Source organism: Pyxicephalus adspersus, chromosome 7, assembly GCF_032062135.1.
Source record: "Pyxicephalus adspersus chromosome 7, UCB_Pads_2.0, whole genome shotgun sequence".
NCBI classification, from domain to species: Eukaryota; Metazoa; Chordata; class Amphibia; order Anura; family Pyxicephalidae; genus Pyxicephalus; species Pyxicephalus adspersus.
In genome coordinates, this window is record NC_092864.1 from 22779794 (window position 1) to 22801563 (window position 21770).

General features: G+C 37.1%; 1 protein-coding gene across 1 annotated transcript in view; it reads left to right on the plus strand.

The window, feature by feature from the left end:
* Positions 1-21770, plus strand: part of PRKAR1B (protein kinase cAMP-dependent type I regulatory subunit beta) — a gene marked incomplete in the record, with an annotated part of 114986 nt that overhangs the window by 75083 nt on the left and 18133 nt on the right. Inside the window, 2 exon segments of the mRNA XM_072417824.1 lie at positions 7753-7813; positions 13316-13437. Coding sequence (XP_072273925.1) covers positions 7753-7813; positions 13316-13437 — 183 coding nt within the window.

Below are 21770 nucleotides of genomic sequence, written 5' to 3' on the forward strand. Positions count from 1 at the left end.
TAGTCTTGCCAAAGTGTGTAATTTCATTGTTAATCTAAATTGTCCCTTAAAGTGTCAGGGCACATGCTGCGTGCTGTAAAGCAAAGCCATAAAGATCATTTCCACTTATCATAATCACAATGTTGTAAAAGCACATGAACATTTCATGCTAAATGTGTTATAAATAGCCTGGCAGGTCTGAAACCCTGTGGTTGGCACAGCTGACCAGAGCAGGATTATCAGCAGACAGGAGAGGAATCCGAGGTGCTGCAGTCACTGTGGAGCCCTGAATCCTTCTAGTATGCTCTCAATCTGCAAATAGCATTGAAAAATATGTCACAAGATTACTACATTAAATCCACAGCAAACAAGTGGGCAGTTCACTTATCAGAGCCGTCTACGGCTGCTATTAGCCTCTTCTTGAACCAGGACAGAGGGGCCTATTCATCAAACTGCTATGTTAACTCACCAGTAATCAGAAACCTGGTCTCCCTTACTGCTGACATGGAGTGAAGACCTCATTTTATCATCACTTACAGCGCTATACACACTATGTATGAGAGGCTTTCCTGGCTCTGATTAGTTGTGTTTCGAAATCCCTTAATTCACCTTTGTGAAAAAATATTTATATTTTTTTTAGCTCGCCTTGAAATGCAAAGTGTGGTTGTACAGGTGGCCAGAAGTTCAACAAAGTGAAATTAAATACATATTTTTACTTTAGTCTACCATGCAGATCACTGTATGATTAATTCATTAGGTGCTTAACATTTGCAGGACCGATTGAAGATACTATTTCTGTTTTTTTCTATCATTAAAGTGTAGATGTATACCTAACCTGCACCTTGCTGCTGATATCTCACTGAATTCAAGACAAACATCCATTCAGATAAAATATACATATAGAGGCAGATTTATCTGCTGATTTGTATTTCTGACCATCCAGTCCTGGGAGTTATTCTTCCCAGCCAAATGCAAAGGCTTTCTGACTGGTCACAAGGTTGGTTATTAGGGAGGTGGAGGGCTCAAGGTTTACAGCAAAAGTCAAGATTGCAATTAACTTTAGCTGCCGATAGCTCTTGTTCTACTGCAATCAAACTGAATATTTTATATGTCAGACAAAATGTGTGATAAAATGCATATTTTACCACTCGTTACTACAATGCCTTAATATTTATATTAAATGGAACCCCAGTGCACCTTGCAATGTCTGTTGCCTCTTATGAGCTTTGTGGCAATTGGCAGCCCATTAAATACGAATAAGATGACCACCCAGAATAAACAAAAGGTTCTTTTATGTCAGCCCCCTGTTCCCCCAACACAATTGGCTTAAAAAGCAGTTCATAAACAAAGTTTTTTCCCCAGAATCGGTACTTCCATGTGATATCTCTGTGCCTTAAGGCAAGAGATGGGAGATCAAAATCAAGAATGTCCCTTGGCATTAGGGGAGCAGAGTTCAGACTGGAATGCAGATCTATTCTGTAAAGTCCACTTTAACATATCACAAGCTAAAGTACAAATTAAAGCACCACAATGCCATGGAGAGATGAATAAGGGCCTACAATATATGCTCTATTTACCCAGTAGTTGGTCAAAAAAGGTCAGTGTAGCCTGTCTATGATCCACATGCATATGGTCATGCAGACCAGTTATTACTCCCCTCCTGTAGTGTGTTAATTCCCCTACCTCCTAGATTGTAAGCTCTTTGGGGCAGGGCCCTCTCCTCCTGTGTCGCTGTCTGTATTCGTCTGTCATTTGCAACCCCTATTTAATGTACAGCACTGCGTAATATGTTGGCGCTATATAAGTAATAAATAATAATTACCCACCAAGATATCTCTTCTTTGGGTTGGACAATTTGGTTGTGTAAAAAGTAAGTTTTTCCTTTTATAATATGTGCCTGCTAATTTATTTTTGCCTTCCTATACATCATTTTGGCAGGGGGGCAAGATTTTGGGATCTTTTTGATTTGGGTTATGTAGCCAAATCTGTTATAGACCAGCCACAGAAGTTCAAGTCTGAGTCTGCCCAAGCGATATTGTTTGGTGAAGTCAATTAAAATAACAAGAGAATTTCTGTTACAGCTTCATGTCCTTTGTAGAAGCAAACCTTGCAGATCTGTCAGTATATATTACAGTGTGACAGACAGCAGTGACAATGTGTGGCAGAGCTGTATGTCAGTGGACAAGGCTCAGTGATGCAGAAATCTCAGCTGTTCCCCTACAGCAATAGGTGGTTAGTAAAGTTGTAAGTATTTTTGCAATCCATAATGACATTTAAACATTGTGGTATATTGGAAAAAAGGATTAGATTTTATAGTTAACTACATAATTTTTACTCCAAAATTAGAGACCGTCTTCAAAGATTTTTATCTTCATTTTGCTAAGCCTAGTGTAGTGGATCTTCCAAAAGGCAACCCTAGACAGGAGTCTAGAACACAAGTTACAACCTTAATACCATTGCATTAAACCAAGAAATTAGTCAATTAAAGCTGTGCACATGTCTGTTACTTCACAATGGAGAACACATTTCTTGGTAGTTTGTGTCTGATGGATATTATCCATCCCAGTATGGACAATGCAGATGGGAGTCTTCTGTGCAAATTGCGGTCCTTATCAATGCCAATCAAAAGATGGAGGGGGGTAGCTACCTTGCCTAGGGCTCCTTTCTGCCTTAATCCATATCTGGTCTAGTCTACCAAGCATGAATCACCTTTCTGGGTATATTGTTTGTCTTAAATGTGCTCCACCTTTCTTTTTATCTAAGACAAAATCACCCTGAGACAAACAAACTAATTTAGTGGACAGATGAACATTCAGTTCAAAGTTTTATCTTACATATCTAGGCTTAAGTGTCAGTTAATGGGAGGCCATGTATTCTATTCTAAGTGGCAGCTTATGACCTGTATCCATGTGCTGTAATAGATTAGTTAGTATATACCTTAGCCCATCAGAGTACTGCAGTTTGAAAATGATCATTGTTTTTCCATACTACAACATGTTCTTGAAAAGGAAGTATCTCTTTCAATTAGGAATCTTTAAAAAATAATGTGTTATAGTGTATGTGCATTCAGTTTGAAAGCATATGCCCACTTTTCTTTTTTTTACTAGCTATATCCCCACTATATATATATATATATATATATATATATATATATATACATACAGTATAACCCTGGTTTTCTGGAACTCAGATAACTGTAAAATTCAGATAACCGTTATATTTACAGTTATCACTGGAACCAAGGGGAAATCCACCAGTGGGGACACCTATTCTGAAGACAACTATTTGAAAAGGGGAATTTCCTAATTAAGTAGAGGTTTCCCCTTATTCCTGCTGTGGGGAGATAAAACAACAGAAGAGCCTCCAGTGGGGTACAGGCAGCAAAAAGATTTTAAACCCTTCATGTAAAGAGCATGTTTTAGCAATAAGTACATTTTACATGCTCACTTATAGTCTGGTTAAATTATAGGAAAGGCCTTGATTCCAGGTTATAGCATAGAGTTGGTGCTCTTTTCTAGTATATATTTGATTCGTTGATACTTGTCATGGAATGTTGGATGGTATTTTTGCTTGGCATGATTTCTGAAGGACTTACTCCATCGTGCCGCAGAGCTTTGAAGATAATCTAACATCGCAATCTCTGTTTCATAGATGCCTTCACACTGTGCCATATGACTTGCCTCAGAACATAGAAGTGCAGATCTAAGCCATATTTAGTGTTAGCAATATGCCCAGCATCCCAGCCTCTCCTGGGAGCATGCCTGTGAGAAAGAATAACTGTAAAAAATATAAAAAAAATGGCTTAGTCAGCATCAAGCAGCTGTGTGTTACCTTGCAGACAGTAAATAAGGACTTTGTGACTTCAGTTGCTGAACATTTACGTCCAGCAGCCTGAACTCAGTGTTTTCTCTTGGCTGTATCTACAAGCTGTAGACACATAAATGGAGTCTGCTTTGGCAATCACTTTTTAACATTGGGCCTGGTAAACAAAAGCAGATCTGCTGCCAATTTTACACTTTTTTTTGACAAATTTGTGATCGGAATCTCGGTTGGATCATTTGCACAAAAGGCACAAAATGTATATCTTCATCAACATTTAGCAACGTGTCTGATTGCTTCATAACTGATGAGCGAGAAGAAAATTGGTTGCTTACAAGTGGTCAATATTTTACTTTGCTTTCACTTTAGATCAAAAGTAAAAAATCTGATCACGTCTTCCATTCTTTTTAAGAAAGCCAGATATCTGCTTAGGAATTGAAAGGCCAAAGGGACCATGAGGTTGTGTAAGAGATACATCAACCCACATAGGGTGGGTATGATATTAATAAATCAGTCATATTCATTACTAAATCTGTTGCAGAGGTACCACTAAAATAATTGGCTGCCTAGGTAGTTCTTACAGACCAATAGAGTTGTTTAGGCTGGTCTGTCCCAGAATGGGTAGCCTAAAATAGAACGGTTGCATTTAAATAATAATGAGGATCACTTTCACAATCTTAATTTGCAGAGAAAAGAAAACCTTGGGAGAAGTATTTAGATAATATACTCCCGAAGGTTACATCCATAGCACCTATACGGGGGGAATGGGTATTATTCTGGTAACATCCTAGGAAATGCTGAATAGGTCAAATCTCACAAAAAGCTACTGCAATGTAAGATTTTGGGTACTCAACATCACCAGGAATCTTGTCAGATATATGATGACAGAAGCCAGGGTAAGAATAGTAACTAATTTCCTCCCAAAGGTTTTTTTTTCTACATTGGAATTGGGGAGGGACCCTAACCTAATAAGCAGGCTGCATTGAAAAGAAGTTTTTAACACTAAATTCAGAGAGTGCAGTTAAATGTTCATTGGTAATAAATGTACTTTGACTCACCAACTAAAATTAGGTAAGTCATTCTTCTTAGTCATTCCTGTCTTGACACCATTGCCAGTCACTACAGATAGATCTGCAGTCATCCCAAAGAGTACACTTAAGTCAACAAGTGATACGAAGTCATAAGATCAACCCCGTCTTCTAGTGAACTAACTGCATTATAGGATGCAGTGGATAAATCCTGTAAAAGACTGTTACAGTATTTATACAAGCCATGCCTTAGAAATTTTATATTGGATTTGGGATTGTGTCACTCAAGCTGCATAGGTGTCTATTGCAAATTTCACTTGGTTACCCACTAACAATATTGCAGCTGTCAACAAGCTCATTAACCAATAGAATTGTGCAGGTTACCTTTAATGACCACTTCTTCAAAAATACTAGTTGACTGATGCAAAACATATTCTGCAAAGCGTCGTATTTGTATTTTATTTAATGAGTTACTAGCATTACTTTCATTCTAGAAGTATCACCTTTCTGTCCAGTCAAACCATCTCTTCAGATTTGCTGAGTGATACATTGATGCCTTTTCTGCCCTGAAGTAGTTTTGAAAGGCTTAGGGTGGGGGTAGTCATAGATCCAGTTGTTTTAATCAGCTTATGTAGTTCAAAAAGTGTAAAAGCATTCCTGCCCTATTTCTGTTCGGGTCATTTGTCTCGTATGCACACACGGTGGCCAGGCTATGAAGTCCATGTTATTAAATATGCTTCTGGTATATGATATGTTGTTCATGGACAAACATGGAAATGACACCCTTAAAGTAGAAACATGTTTATGCCCAAACAGATTTAACTCACAGCAACTAATCAGATTACATTTTACTGTAGTCGGACTAGTGAAAGAACATTTTTGATTAGTTATTGATGGTGGGCAACATTGTGTAATATTGGATAAAAGAAGAAACGATTAAAAGTATGCATGCAGTTGTAGGCTTTGTTTTCTGTCCTGGAAGCAACAGAAAATTCTCTGTATTATTCTTTTTCTGCTTTAGCCTGTTGCTTGAAATTTAAACCACCATCTGGCTCATCTTTTATCACATGCATGACAGATGAATACCAGCCGAAAATGTCCAACTTATTTAGGTTCTTTTTTGGAAGTGTCCTAATGTTTTCCACTGCAGCCATCTGTATAAATATGTTAGGCCAGGAGCAGAGGGTATTTGGAAGCACTTTCACTATTTTTACCTGAGCATAGGATTAAAGAGCCTGGGTAAGACTTGAAAGTGATTGAATATTAATATTGTTAATAAAATTTGGAATATTTGCAGCTCTTTATTTGGGATACAGGTCTGGAGTGGAAGGACAAGGTGAGCCAAATACTCCATCTCTCTCCCACGACAGGAATTGGAGGTGGCAATGTCTAATTATAAGAAAAGGGAGCTGGTGTTTCAGATTGGTGTTGGAGTTGGATCTTGTGGCCAAGAGACTCAGACAAAAATGCTGTTTAAGGCCTGTATGGAGAAAAGCTATGAGAAGCTTGTGTGCTGAAAGAAATCCCCTAAAGCTTAAGTTCATTGGATGAGTAATTCTAGAGGGAGTATCAGCGAGATCCAGGAGGCTAAATTAACATTTTGTTTACTGGATTGTGTTGGCACCTTGGATGTTTATTTTCTGTTCATTGTTGGAGATTAATAAAAATGGGCAGGGAGTCCTAAAGTCGTAGCTGGAATCAAGTTTACCTCTATGCAAGCAGTGTGTTTGGTGCTAATTCTTCACAAAAAAACATTGACACAAATCAGTGTCCAGGATCTTCCCTAGGAGGGAATCAGGGTCATCACAGTATGACAGAAAAAATACACAAATTTAGCCTCCTGGCTCTTTCTCTCTGACTCTCTTCAGAGCTTTTGGTCCTCAGACCTAAACTTTAGGAGACCCCCTGGGCTCTCCCAGCATACAGGCTACACACAGCCTATCTACCTGATCCACCTGGCTTTAGGCTCCAACTCTCCCTAGTTTTAAAGACCTGCTCCTTTTTTGTTATTGTTTGACAGGTGCTCCAGAGCCATCCTCAATTTATGGCCTGAAAAAAGGTCCACTCATTTCTTCCAGGACACTCCGGTCCTTAATCCTCAATAAAGAGCAGCAAATCTGCAGAAACACAATTGCAAATGGCCGTATTCAGGCGCTTTTTAGGTGAAACTGAGGTAGACAATTCCAAGTACCTTCTGGATAGGTCTGAAGGACCCTCTAAACTTAGCGGAAAGAATGCCCTGTTACCCTGATTGTCCTGGTGGGAAGAATGTTTTTATACAACAGTGGTTAAAGTTGTATCCCTACAAATTGAGGAATATGGAGGAAAAAACTTACATTACACGTAGTTATTGGAAAGTGTGACCTCATTACTGACACCACACAGGTTCAATATTATCAATGGGGACTTTGGTAAAAACAAGAGAAGAAGCTCCACTAATTCTATGCTTTTGGCTCTGCGAGTTGGTGCTGGTGCAGGAAATATGAGTTAATCCACCATCATCAAACAGGAAATTTGCATTGGTTACCATTGGAAAGAAAGACCCCAATACGAAAATCTAGGTTTCCACTGAACCCTGTTTAGGAATGGCTTCTCTGAGGGAACCTTCGGCTGGAGAAAGGCTAGTCAGGGGTTGTAGTTTTCCCTACTTATACTGTATAAAAGTTCTAAACGAAATGTTGGCCATATAGACACTAAGTTAATATATGTCAAAAAGCAACATATAACATCTATCTCTATATCTCCATAATATCTCTATTTTCCAGCTTAATTAATATATCATATATTTTATATGGTAATATAGGCTCTGCTGAGACTTGTATGTAATGCATGATGAAAATAAACCATGTCATTAAATAAAAGGTGGATCACTGCATGTATAAAACCAACAGGTATATACATTAATTTCTTTTTCTTTTGGTCACAGGGCTCTACATTGAGGAAGAGGAAGATGTATGAAGAGTTCCTGAGCAAGGTCTCAATCTTGGGTTAGTATTCCTTTCTCAATGTTGTGGGAATAATTTTCAGCCCCTGACAGCTCAGTTACAATAAGACCACACAGCAGTCACATAAACTTGGATGAGGGTCCAGCATGCTAGTGCTTTTATTGGTTCATGTAAGCTCACATCTGTTCCTGGGTTTTTTTTTTTTCATGGTAGCTATCTGATCTCATACACAAAACCAAAATCATTTTACATGTGTGAAGTGCTGGGTCTTGAATCCAAAGCTTTTACAGTAGGAGGGGGGATTATCCTCTTCGCCTCGCCTAAATAACATGGATTATTAACGATATTTGGTGATCTGATAAAAATGGCAGGTGTGTTTTACTGTGCCATTTAAGTTTAATTTTATTTTTTTAGCACATCGCTTTTGAAAATAATAGCAGTATATTTTAAAACCCTGGATTTGGTTTATTGCCGTGTTCAAATAAATGTTCAATTTACTTAGTATTGTAATTTTTACAATTTGCAATTTACAATTTGCATAACTTGGAAATTAGGAAAATGGATGTCCAGCCAAAACATTTTTGGGGCTTGGATACAGTTGGAGATGATTAAAAGTCCTGTTGGGTTTTTGCAGCAATTTGGAGATCCCTAAGAGAAATTTACCCTCATTTGGGTTCCCTTTAAAAAGCACTGATATGACTATACCACAGCCTTCCTGCTACTTGAATGAGAAGCAGCAGCAGTGTGACATTTATGTAAATACATAAAAGAAATCATAGAGGAGAGCTGGGTCATTCATCATTACATTCCAATAATCCGCTCCATGGTCCCATTGTTGGCTGTACACTGCATTCTTATTTTAAGATTGTGATGGGTACAGCATACCTAGCATGGAAGTACCTAATGAAGAACAGATAGAGATATCAATTTTACCATTATACTTGTGCCCCTTATTTGTGCATTGTCAGTCAGTGTACCATATAGGATGTGGAGAAAAGTCTACAACAGGATAGCAATAAAAAGCTGATAGAATCTTAAACCCTTCCCACAATAGACAGTAAAACCCGTGTTTTAGCCCTTCCCCACTCCTTCCGACACCTGGCATTATACTTTAATTCTTTAAACTTTATTGGGTTGGACCTTGAATGTTTTTGGTAGTTAAAATGTATGTACTATAAACCCCTTACAAAGGCCATCGCTTATCTTTTTCCTTTTGGGCATACAATTTAATGCATACTGTTATAGCTTTGTTAAAAATGCCTGTAGATTCTGGTGACCTCCTATCTTCCTGTTTTTCCCATGCTGTCTGTTGTTAGTTGTCATTGTTCTATTTCCCCCAGCATAACATGTAGGCATTAACTAGGGCTGTATGCATGCAAATGCAGTCTACACAGGAATACCCACACCTCCAGGCTGACATGTACATTCAAGGCATTTTATATTTGTATAACTCTCACAATAACCATTCCTCCAATAACCCATCCTAAGAACAGTACCCTTCTCCTTCCACCTGCAATGATTAGTCTGTGTTGCACAAAGAAGCATAGGTACCTAGCGATGACATCAGTGGCTTTAAAATAAGGTTTGTGGAGGCAATGTAAATGCAAAATTATCTTCAGCTTTAACTTCTGTTTATAGAGTTGTCTTAATTTTTAATTTTAGAAACTAATTACACAACAAGAGTCCACTATTACAGACTAAAAAACAGCTGTGCTATGCATTTGCTGATCATTCACCATTAGGCAAACGTCTGGTCAGTAGGCCAACCATAACCATTACAACACATCTCTAATTGCACTGCAGAAGAATTTGCATTAATGGTTACCTAACTGGATACAATCCTCAAAAAGAAACAAAAAAGTCAGAGCAAACAACCATAGAGGGTTTAACAAAACATCAATGCATTTGCTCCATAAGAAGCAAACAGCCTTCTCCAAACATTGCCAGATGAATAATTAAAGTCATATATTCTTGAACTCCAAAAAGGTTTAAAAAAGAGTCACTACACCTTTCATGTTGTGACTAATGGTTAATAAATCATTATTATGTCCAACTACTGGAAGTCTTTAAGGGAGAACTATTCATTTGCTTGCCTAAACAGCCCTCCTAAACTACCAGAAAAAAGAAATAGGCTCCCTTTGTCATGCCATATTATTACTGTGCTCAGGACTTTTGTATGAAAGTGTTGTGTGCACTTAATGCTCGTATTTCACGTTGCCCTTGCCAGCCCCAACATTAGAGGGGAAGCACAGAAGTAAGAAAGGGCTGCATCTCCAACAATGACAGGTGCTACAGTCTGTATTCTGTTCAGGGCAGTGAAGCAAATAGTTTACATGTCATTATGGAACCGTTTAGCTTGGGGCTTTTTTTTTTGGATACAGGGATTGCTGGTGGATAATATAAACTCATACCATGTGTCCTATTTTAATTTTTGGGTGTAGTGAGACTTAAAGCCATTGAACCATGTTCAATGAACAATTTCTGGAAAGTACGAGTATTACTTAAAATCTGCATCGAACTCAGGCAGCTGTTGTATTAAATCTTCCAGCTAAATAAAGCCTTATTTTTTAGTGTCTGAATAAAAAATGTCTTGTCCCAGAGCAATTAAAACTTTTTTTCCTGATGAGGATTAAGTATAAGTGGCTCTTATTGGATGGATCAAACAGTTCCTATTTTAAACATTTTATTGGGTAAGACTAAGTCTGCCGTTTACATGCTATTGATGAAGCTGAACCTCAAGAAAACCAATCACTTAATACAAATTTGAAAAAAATATAAACGGTTCACTTGCCAAAGTATTGGTAATTGTGTTTAGCCTGAAAGCTGAGCCAAGGCAATGAGCTGATTTATTTAAGCTGTCCAAGGCTGGAGGGGATACACTGTCATTAGTGAAGCTGAGTGATCCAGCAAACCTGCAATGTAAGTCTATGCTATTTGTTAGCAAATGTTTTCAATCCTGGACCAGTTCCATTCCAGGTTTGCTGGATCACCCAGCTTCACTGATGAAAAGGGTATCCTCTCCAGCCTTGGAGAGCTATAAATAATCAGGCCAAATGAGTTCACTTTTCTATACCGTTGACATGATTTATTTTTTTTTATCGCTTTTAAAATTTTGGGGCTTCTAAAGCATTTTAGATATTACTTGATACTGCAGTCCAGGGATCCCTGAATGTCTACATTTATAGCATGGAAGTTGTATTTAAATATTCGGGTCTTTATCCAAAAATCTACTGTTCCAACAAATAGAAACCATTTGTTTATTTCCTTTTTCCAGACCAGGTTATGTGCAGAGATGGCTTGTTTTAGACCTGCTATGCTGATGTTTGCATATGGGTCTTCATCAACTCCCCTTTGCAGCTGTGTGCAGAGTTCTTCATAAAAATATGAGGTTGACTTTGTTATGCCTTCCATTTTATTGAGAGAGGGTCGAGGGGCAACAAGCCAACACCAGCTACCAGTGGGGAACAATATTGATCAGTTGTTTGCCTCCCCCCTGACAATAACCAGTCCCATTGATGAAGAATGGAACAGGTCTGGTTTGAACAGGAATCTCCTTTCATCTTCATGGGTAGCGTCAGTGGAAATTTAGGTATATTGGAAAGAATATTGTTTTTCTTAAATATCCAAGAAAGCTAGGATTAGGCTCATAAATTGACCTTTATGCATATGGTTGGATATCACTGATTACTTTAGTATTTAATGTATATCACTATGACATGGAACAGAGAGTCTTGGAGAGAGTTATGGAAAGTGCAGATGCCAACTATCCTGAAGCAGAATATATATAGTTTCAAATCCTGTGAATTGTGTTGTATTATAGGGTCTTGTTATGGGAACATTTTTGTGCTGATTCTCAAGTCATCCTATACTGTTAAATATGTTGTAATTAGCAAAACAAGTTAAAGGTGATAATTTCCATTAAACTTTCCCTTTTAAACAGCTGCACTATTGAAAAGGGAAACTCCTTACTTAATTAGATTAAGTGTAGCAACTTTCATTGATTGTCATGTAGAGAAAATGGTTTGAATCCAAGATAGGTCACTGTGTGCCAGGAACTTTTATTCTGGTGCCTCTAGAATTTCCCAGGAACAAGCTCACATAAAATATTGCTGTCAGATATTTCAGTGAGGTAGTGTACGATGTTAGCAAAGAAAAAAACAGATGGACCTATTTGTCAAATTTTGTGGAAAGAATTGTCTTATATTCTTTATATTGCTCCACATGAGCCAATCATTTTAACTGTTATTCACGAATTAATATATCTAGTTTGTGCATTTAAATTTGATTATTTGCAGTGTCAATGTAGAATGGCTAAGACTTCTTTAAAAAAAAAAGGCTGCGTACACACAACAAATCATTGTCGCCCAAAAAGAAGGGTTCTACTCCCCCGATGTTGTTCATCTGTCCTGGGGGATTGATTAATGACCGATCGGGAACGTCTGCTGTTCTTGTTATTGCTGTGGAGAGAGCACAGCAGGGTGCAACTCACTTGCCCCTCCATAGAACACAATGGTGTACAACGCTCATTCATTCATTTGTCACTGGAAACTATCATATTTCCCGCGACAGTAATCTTACATGTGTGTATATAGCCATAGGCTAAAGGGTGTTTATTTTAGCTAGTGATTTTATAAGCAGTATGACAGGTAACCATTGCGTGCAAAAATTAGCAGCGCATGTTAACAGAAAGGCAAAAACAAGTATTTGTAATCGACAAAAGCAGTGTCAATCACACAACTTGACAAAGATGCTGGGAATTTTCACAGAAATAATCATGACTAGAAATTGCAGTTTGGGTGTCATGACAACTGTATGTTTTTGGGGCTTCATATGAAGTAATATTTGCTCTTCTATGGCTGGCAAATCTCCTATCTCACTTCAGTTGAACTAATCCAATGCTTGCATGTAATGTTTATGAGGTTTAATGATACTTTCAAGTGCATAAATGCTAATGTTTAATGAAGCAGTGCACGCTAAGAGTAGGGATGGCAGGACTTAGCCATAGTAGTCTCAATTTATGTGCAACAGGTACTCTTCACATAATACATCACATTAGGAAAAGACAATTTGGCAGTACCTGAGCCTTTTGATATACATAAAGAACCATCTTGTCGTTTGCCTTGTAACTAAACAGTGGGCTGTATTGATGTTCTTAAATCTTAACATAAATATATTGCATGTTTAGTTCCTTTATAGCCTTTCTTTTGAATGAAAGTTTAAAATGACATGTTAAGGATTTACATATATACCTTTTCCACTGGCAGTACTGTGAAACGGAGCACCCCTATACTTATTTGTTTAAATTCTGTGATATATCTGTGTGATTATGTTAAAGTTGTAAGTTGTAAAGTAAAAAGTTATATCCCATTACTGCACCCTCATGGGCAAAGGTCTTCTACAATTACTATACCTTTGTAGAGATGTTTTGTATTAAATGAAGCTGAGGACTTGCACTGCAGAACTAACAATGGGTCTTTTGTGAAGTTAAGTTGTGCCATGTAATCCTTTGTTCCTTATTTGATCATATATTATGTTCCTGTGCAGAATCACTGGACAAATGGGAGCGTCTGACTGTGGCTGATGCTTTAGAGCCTGTCCAATTTGAAGATGGAGAAAAAATTGTTGTTCAGGGAGAACCTGGTGATGATTTTTTCATCATTACTGAGGTAAGGATGTTCATTGTAGGTTGTGTGAATTGCATTTTTCATGATAAAAAGCAGTTTATCTGACATTCAGGGCTGTCTTAAAAGACATTAAGTTCTTCTGAATAGTGGAAGCTCCTGTTAGCAAACACAAGGATTTGAAAATTGTCTGGATGCTTTCTTTGAGACCAAGGCAATCCTATAAAGGCAAGAAAAGGAAATACTCCACTGCCTCCCCTTAACTTATTATGATACTTTTTAAAAAGACCAGAGATCACCCTCTACTATCAGTTTTCAGAAGACTTCTGCCCATCTATGATGTACCCAATTCTATGGTAAAATTTAGGGGAGAGGTTTCTTCCTCTGCTTTCTTAATGATTGTAAAAATGTACATGAAGGAAACCATTTAACTTTGTCCTGTGTGGTGATCCCTCCTTCTTGTCAAAGAAAGCACTATTAAAAATAAATTGCCCCCTGAAAAGAAAACATTGAACAATCACCTTTCCCACCACCCACACCACCGGGTGCTTATGTAAAAAAAAGGGAAAGTGTGGAAAAAAAGATGTGAAATTTCTAGTAGTGTCTATTTACTTGACACCTCCGCGGTATTTTGTGATTCAACCTTCTGGAACTTATGTTCCTTTAACATATAGTGGTGGCAGAGGCTGGTAAAATGAATCAGTGAGCACAATGGAGGACCAGGAATCAGACACTGTCAGAAGTGATGGATTCAGTAACACCTTTGTGGTTGGTTATTTATCACTATAGACCTGATCAATGATAGTATACTAGTGTACCAAATAGTAATTTGACACATTTTTTAATAAAGGAAATCCTGACTCAAAACTGTATAATGTCCATAAATTGGAGTAAATGGTATATGATCCCATTTTAATTGGATGCATTTGAACATCCTTAAAGTAAATGGTATTAAAGTGTTTTCACAAAAAAGATACATAGGTTGTACTTTGAGCAGTTCCAAACAATGAAGTACAACTTATTGTGATGCATTGGTAAGACTTATATAAAATGGAAAGTCTATTCCATGGCTAAGAGAGGAAGTCAAACACGTAATGCAAAAATCTATAGGAGCATTGTCATGTGTTTGTTTAATTCCAGTTTTGATTGGCATTACCTATTTAAGATGAACCACAACAAGATTTAGGGTTTAAAGATGATAGACAAACCTCACTAGACAAAAACCACAAAAGCACAGTTTGTGTGTGCACTGACTTATGTGTACGTGATTAAGCCTAAAGACTTAAGTGATGATATTGTTCACAGAGTAAATAATCGTTTTAATCACGTATCCTACTTTTTGTTCAGAAATACATGGTCAGATTAAAAGTAAACATGGACTTTATGTATCATCAAGTGGAAAAGTTATCCACAGAGGTTGTCATAGGCTGTAACTTGTGATTGACATCAGATGATCTAATAGGATTAGGTATCTCTAAAAACTGTCTCTTCTTGGCATAAGAACAACGATTGATCATTTAAAATGGATTTATCCAAAAGATTAGGTTAATGTCAGAGTAGTTCTTCTGTCACTGGCACCAATTTACCAGCAACAGGATCACTATACAGGGCTGATAATGGTAGAGAAGTAACTTTCATATGTGGCTTCCTCATTGCTTGATTACTGATGACCTATATTATGTAATGTTTCTATCCAATTTTTGAAATGTTACCAGGACAAAAGGTGAGGTGAGGATTCAGTGTGGACCAATGTTCTAGTTACAAGTGTCTAAATTGGGAATTCCACTCACTTTGGTTAAGATTTCTTCTCATTTCCTTCTGTACCTTAAGGACAGAAGGTGAAAAAGTGGTTACATCCGCATGTGGTTTATTTGGCTACGACTAGGCACTACTATTTCAAACATTAAAAAATATTTATGTATAAAAACTTCTAACAATGTTCCTCCTCTGATCTTTAGGAGTAAAAATGTTTGTTGTGCTGTTCAGTGTTTTCCTTGCTTGATAGCAATGTTCAGTGTAAGGATACACCTACTTCTATTTTTTTATGTGGTTTATTGCTTTCTCCATTTCTCTTAATTTTTCTTGATTATTCCTTACCAATTTTGAGATCCACATTTATCAGTAGAGCAGCACTGACATAAAGAATCACCATCTGGCTCCTGTATATAGCCACCTTCATATGGAGCAAGAATATAGGCTTTGGCTTAGTCTAGACCATTGACACAAGAAGCCTTCAAAGACTCAACTCTGTGCAATAATTAAGGATTTTTAGGTGATATTTGGATACCTGCATTCGTTTTTCTCTGTGATGTCCGTCAAGGTGGCACTGCTAAATCTTTGTGGGGGACAAAATTGTGCTTTAGTGCAGTCAATTTAGGGTTAGAAGTTGTTCTAGGTTTACATGCTTACAGTTCTCTGATTATATTGGAAAGCTTACTCCTTTTTCATGTTTTCTTTTGTTTGATTTATATAGGACCTTTAAATACTTAATTTGAGAGCCTTATAGGAAAGAGACATTAATATGATCCAAATCCCGCTATTGGGGTTAGATAGCCATTGCACACTATCATAAATAAACCAGTGAATTTGTGTGCACGTTGCCTTAGGTAGCTCTTTCTTTTCAGTGCGTTCCAAGAAATGAATTGTCTAGGGGTTTGTGTCTTGAACAAACGGCACACTATATATGAATGATTATGATGTGATTTGGCAGCTAGCACCACGTTTTAGGAAAACCGTTCCCTCACCAACTATAGAGGCTCCTGGGATCCACCCCATTTCCATGGATATTTAAACAACACAAGCTGGCAAGACAAATACTGATGTGGCACCACTCCAAATATCAACAGCTGTTCTGTTAAAAAAAAATGGAGGCTGGTAACTATTTATGCATGCTGCCAATTTTCCATGCTGCTTTATCTCTTTATGAGGTGCCTACATTTAAGATGAGGAAAGCAATCTGCAAACAGTTGTATGTCTTCAGCAGAGTCGTGATCTCAATGATCAACGTAGGCTGGAGCAGAGCTTGATCTAGAAAATGACCTGAGTACCTGATAACAGTGATCTCATAACAGTTGCTTTGGTAATAGGAAACATGTTGGAGCTTGGGGGAAATATGTTGATACAAGAACATTCTTAGATCATGAGTCTTTTATAAGCTAATCACTTGCAGACTTCTGTATTCAAAGGAACGGGTGTCTCTGAGGTCCATTGTTGGTGGAATCCTGTGTTTGAACATAGATTAAAACATCTCGGGTGCCAGTCATGTGCAGGGCATCATGGGAAGAAGCTTTGACAGTAAGAGAAGAGTTCCGCAGCTTACCTTTGTGCAAGCAGAGTTGGCAGGAACATCAGTCACATGTAAATTGGAATATTTGTTTTATGTGGAGATTATTTATTTAAACAAGAACTATATAGATATTTTGGGACTCAAAGAAAGGTTTCAGTAGGTGGTAAATACATCATAGTCTGACAACACTCAACTCATAGAATGCTGTTTCTTGTCAGTGCACTAAAAAAATGATTCTCTGTTCGATATGTAGAGGCCGAGGAATGTTGAACTTATTTTAGATATTAACCACTACAGTTTCCACTTTTATCATGGTGTCAAATATGATCAAATCCTTGCAAAAGTTAACTTTTGTGAACCATGTATTATTTACATATTATGTTCGCTGTTCATTTGAAGTAAGAACTGAATAGTGACTACTATTGAGATTTCTATGTAGGCGTGTTGCGCCCTTCATTATGGGCTCAGGGCTCAAAATAGGATGTAGCTGAGTCTTGGTTTAAAACAGTTCCAAAATAATTAAATATCTTTCTATGTAGACCTGTTCTTAATCCTAGTGACCAGCACAACACAACTACTGCAGGCTAAATGGTTTTATTTTTTCTTATCTTTGTACAAATATGTGGTCTAAATGCCATCATAAAAAAAAGAAAACATGGAAAGTAACGTGGAAGTGAAACAGCTACATTTATTCCTGAACCATGCAAGTGTAAGGTTTTGCTGCCTAATATCTGAGCATCCAAGCAAGAAGAGCAATGAGCAGCATATTAATTAATTGAAGGATATTTTTTTTAAAATACTTGACTTAATAGGGGGAACTAAGACCTGTACTTTGCACTCAAGTTCAAAATGCCAACTTACATTTAGGGTAACGGTTGCTATTGGGCATGATTTTTTAAACAGTCCAATCATTTGTATTAGGGTCTGTCAGGTCTTCTGTCTTTCATCTAACGGCCCATTGTTTATTGCAATTAAAACAGAAAGTTACCCTTCAAGCCAGTAGTCACTAAAACAGTTGTCCTCATCAGAATATCTACCCTGACTTTTTGTTCTTGCGAAAACTCCCTGCAAAAATTTAAATCTATCTTTGCAATGATCACCAGAACAAATAGAGTAATGCTTCCTAAGGGACACTAACAGCAACGAAAATGTGGATGGAGGTTCTAATTTTTTTCTACCTTTTCCTAAACTAAAATAAATATTCTGGCTATACATATTGGGCCTGATTTTTGAAAGCCTTCACAGACTGGAGAAGATAGACTATCATGGGAGAACCTGTGATTCAGCAATCCTGGATTTTATCTGGCCCAGGATTAAAAACATTTAGCAACTAATACCAAATTATTTTTAGGAAATGTATTCCAGGTTTTATGGATCAACCAGGATCTCTCATGATTGTGTATCTTCTCCATTCTGTAGGCCTATTGCATACTTTAGGATAATTACAAATATAAATGACTGATGGACTTCATTTATGCATTATAAAGATTGCATAACTTGGGGAAAAGCAGCCTTAAATAACCAGGTAAACCTAACTCAGCTAGTTTGCTCTTCTTCTGAGAAGGCTCAGACAGAGAATGGTTGTACATATATTGCCAATTTGACTGCAAACTGCTGGGCTGAGCAAACGTTCTTTTCTGCCTGTAGCACTTTTAACTGGATGGGATTCTTAATGACCTGTTGTTTCTCTAATGTATAACAAGGTGCTGGGAGTCCCTGGTGTGCACACAGTTGTAATCAGTTATCCACTCAGTTCTATCACTGCCCAAATGATAGATAAAGAGATCTCCACGCTAGTAATTGATCTGAACAATTTCAGTGCAGTTTTACCATTTTATTGTGTTTGTATAGACACAAGAACCAGTCATCAGGCTGTTGACTGGACGGATTATACAATCAGTGGTCTATTCTCATCACTCTTCTGTTTAACCTATTTTGGTTTGACAGGGTAACAATCAAAGCAGTTTCAGTGGTTTGTGCAGTTCATTGGTTTACGTGTTCAAATATTCCATTCTCCTTGGTTTGACTTTTTTTTTGCACAAATCTGTTATATAGGTACCTTTACGACAACTTTTTTGACCAAGCTTATTTCTGTAAATCAGTTTCAGTAACATTGCAAACAGCCAATGAAGTCAGCTTTTACATGGCACCGTAAAACAGAGTAAACCTGGCATATCTTAAAACACACACACACAACTTGCCGGACCCAAAGCTGCATGGATTTATGAAGGGCAGATTATGTCATAATAATCTGATTTAATTTTTGGACCATAACACAAAGGTTTTGGACCAGAATGGTGCTGTGCACATAGCAAACTTGATTTCAGCAAAGCAATTGGTTCCACATAATGGTGTCATGAAAAAAATTCCTCAAGCGAAGGCTTAACTGTATGATGGTTCGTTGGATACCCAGCTGGCTAAAGGATGGATATGGATTGTGGCTATAAATGGGGTTCAGTTAGAACAGGTGCCATTGATTACTGGCGTACCACAAGGCTTTGTATTAGGTCCTATTTTACCTAAATGTTTGCAAGTGATATAACTGAAGGTTTGGTGGGCAAAATTTATATTTTAGCTGATGCCACTAATGTATGCAACAGGGTTGATATTCTTGTAGGTATTTGAAGTATGAAAAATCATTAGAGCAATGGTAACTGGTCACAGTTTCTATATGAAAAACAGGGAAAAAGTAGAGATACAGTGTTGGTCAAAACATTTTAAGGGTTTTTTCATTGCAAATCAAAAAAACAGTGTGGCCTGACAGTGGGGAATGCAAACAGATTTCTGATGTGTATTAATATCACACCTACTTGGTAAAGATATTAGAATGAGTGTATCCATGAGTGAGACAAACAGAGATAAATGTTGAAAAAAATAAAAAAGAGGCAGACTCAATGGACCACTGTTTCTTCTTTCCCACCACTTTTTATATTTCTTAAAGGTGCCAAATGTACATTGATTTACACTGCTACACTCTTCTAAGTGCTATTTATATTTAAAAAACCCCAGTCTCCTTAAGTATGGGGCAAATAGTTTCCCACAGGTTACAGACAGCAATCTGCCATCAGGGGTAATATAGGCCGATGCTCAGGGCTATAAAAAAAATGTAATTTCAGAAAGTCATTATTTGCAACTACACTGGTTCCCAGAAGAGGTATACAATTTACAGAAAGACAATATCCACTTTATTATACTTTTTATCTAATGGGAAGCCTAATTTATTAGGCTTACCCAAACTACATAATTGCTCCAGTAAGTATTTAAGTAGATACGTAATAAAATATTTTTTATCATTAAACATAAGTAAGACAATTATTTGCGGTCCATTATCTTGGTCATTTTCAGATTTTAATACACCATATGCTATAATAGAGTATAAAAGAATGTAAGTAAATATCTTTGGCTGCCTTTTAATAGATTATGTATATTCTGAAGCATGTGACTGCATAAAATGGATGTAAAGATTTTTTGTTGATACATTCCTCAACTCAAGAGTAGACATGTGTTCAAGGGAGTTTACACCCGATATCCTACATCCAGCTAAATCTATCAGCATTCCCTTCTAATTCCAGTCATCTCAGCTCTCTTACTTCGTAATGTTTAAACTAGAATAGGGTGCGGAGAAAAGAAATTTTAAGACAGATCTGCTAGATCTGGTTTCTTAGTTAAGTTCACACAACCTTCTCCTTCTTTCCCAGACTGGACAGATGTGGAATGTATCCGAGCCCAGGGTCACGGTATTATCCCATATGAGCTTCCTGGCACAAGCAGGAAAAACTTTTAAGAGCCATGCAATGCTTATTGTCATAAAGAATTACATTTTGGCAAGCTACAGCCCCAACAGATGTACTCTATAGTCCCCAACAAACTGCTTTTGTTTTTATTTTTGTTCTTATTAACGGGGACCATACATAGGCATGTCTTCAATGAAAACCAAAAATGAGATAATTGCCCATTTTCCAAACAAATCAGAACATTAGTAGCAGTCACTTCTTTATGGGCAGATTTTTCATTCTTTTTCTGTTGTTTGTATTCAGTTGAGAATTCCTTTGTGTTTGTAGAATATATTTTTCATAGGACCAGTAAATTGACCACTGTTCTTAATGCCGAACAGTCCCTGCCCTTGCAATAAATTTAAAATTATCCGTATTTCCTTAAATTTCATTGCTTAAGGGATTGTTAGCTTCAAACAAATGTAGATCACAGTGGAAACAAACTTTGTTAAAGTTTATCTAACCCTAAAAACAAAAATGTATTATATTGCATCTACGCCTTTGGAATTCATGGCTGTATTAATTTCCTTTTTTTTCAGCATTCTTCAGCTTTATTTTCATATGGTAATACCTTACTGTACCAGAATACCAGGGCTTTAGGACTCTGTCCTTCTCTTTTTCTCATACCATAGAGGAACATGGCTCTGTAGGACTTAAAGACATCAAAATGCAATGTAACATATAATAACATGGTCCGGGAGCACAGGAAAGGTAACAGCTCACAAGATTTCTAGTAAGATCAATGGGTTTTTTGCACTTATACGGACAGATAAAACAAACGCTTTTATTGGGTATTGGTATATTTAACAGTTCAAATACGCTCAAGTAGGATAAGTTTAATATTAGGTTTACATTTGCTGATTAACAACCATTTATTGTTTTTTTTTTTTTTTTGTAAATCCAACAAACATAGGTTTACTAAATATATATTATAAATTAACAGTGATTTTTCCGCAGCATTTGGCTCTTCTCAAATGCTTCTAGGAATAGAACGGTCTCCTAATCACAAAATCGTTCTACCTACGACTGATGTAAGACACCAAACACTCATATGCTAAAATACTGAAAAGCAAGTTACTGTGTGGTTTGTGTGCTATTAGTTTTTGAATATTTTTCATATGCAGGACCTATCATCTGCTTCCTAGGCTGAAACAGGACCACTGGGTGTGCAGTAGCATCTGAAACAGTGACTATCTCCTTTAACCTCATATTCTATAGTAATTTATAAATTGGCCACATTGGTCATTCAATTGCTATAGCTATGTATTTGAATATGAGTTCATAAATTATTACCTGGCAAAGATGTTTGAAAAATAAAG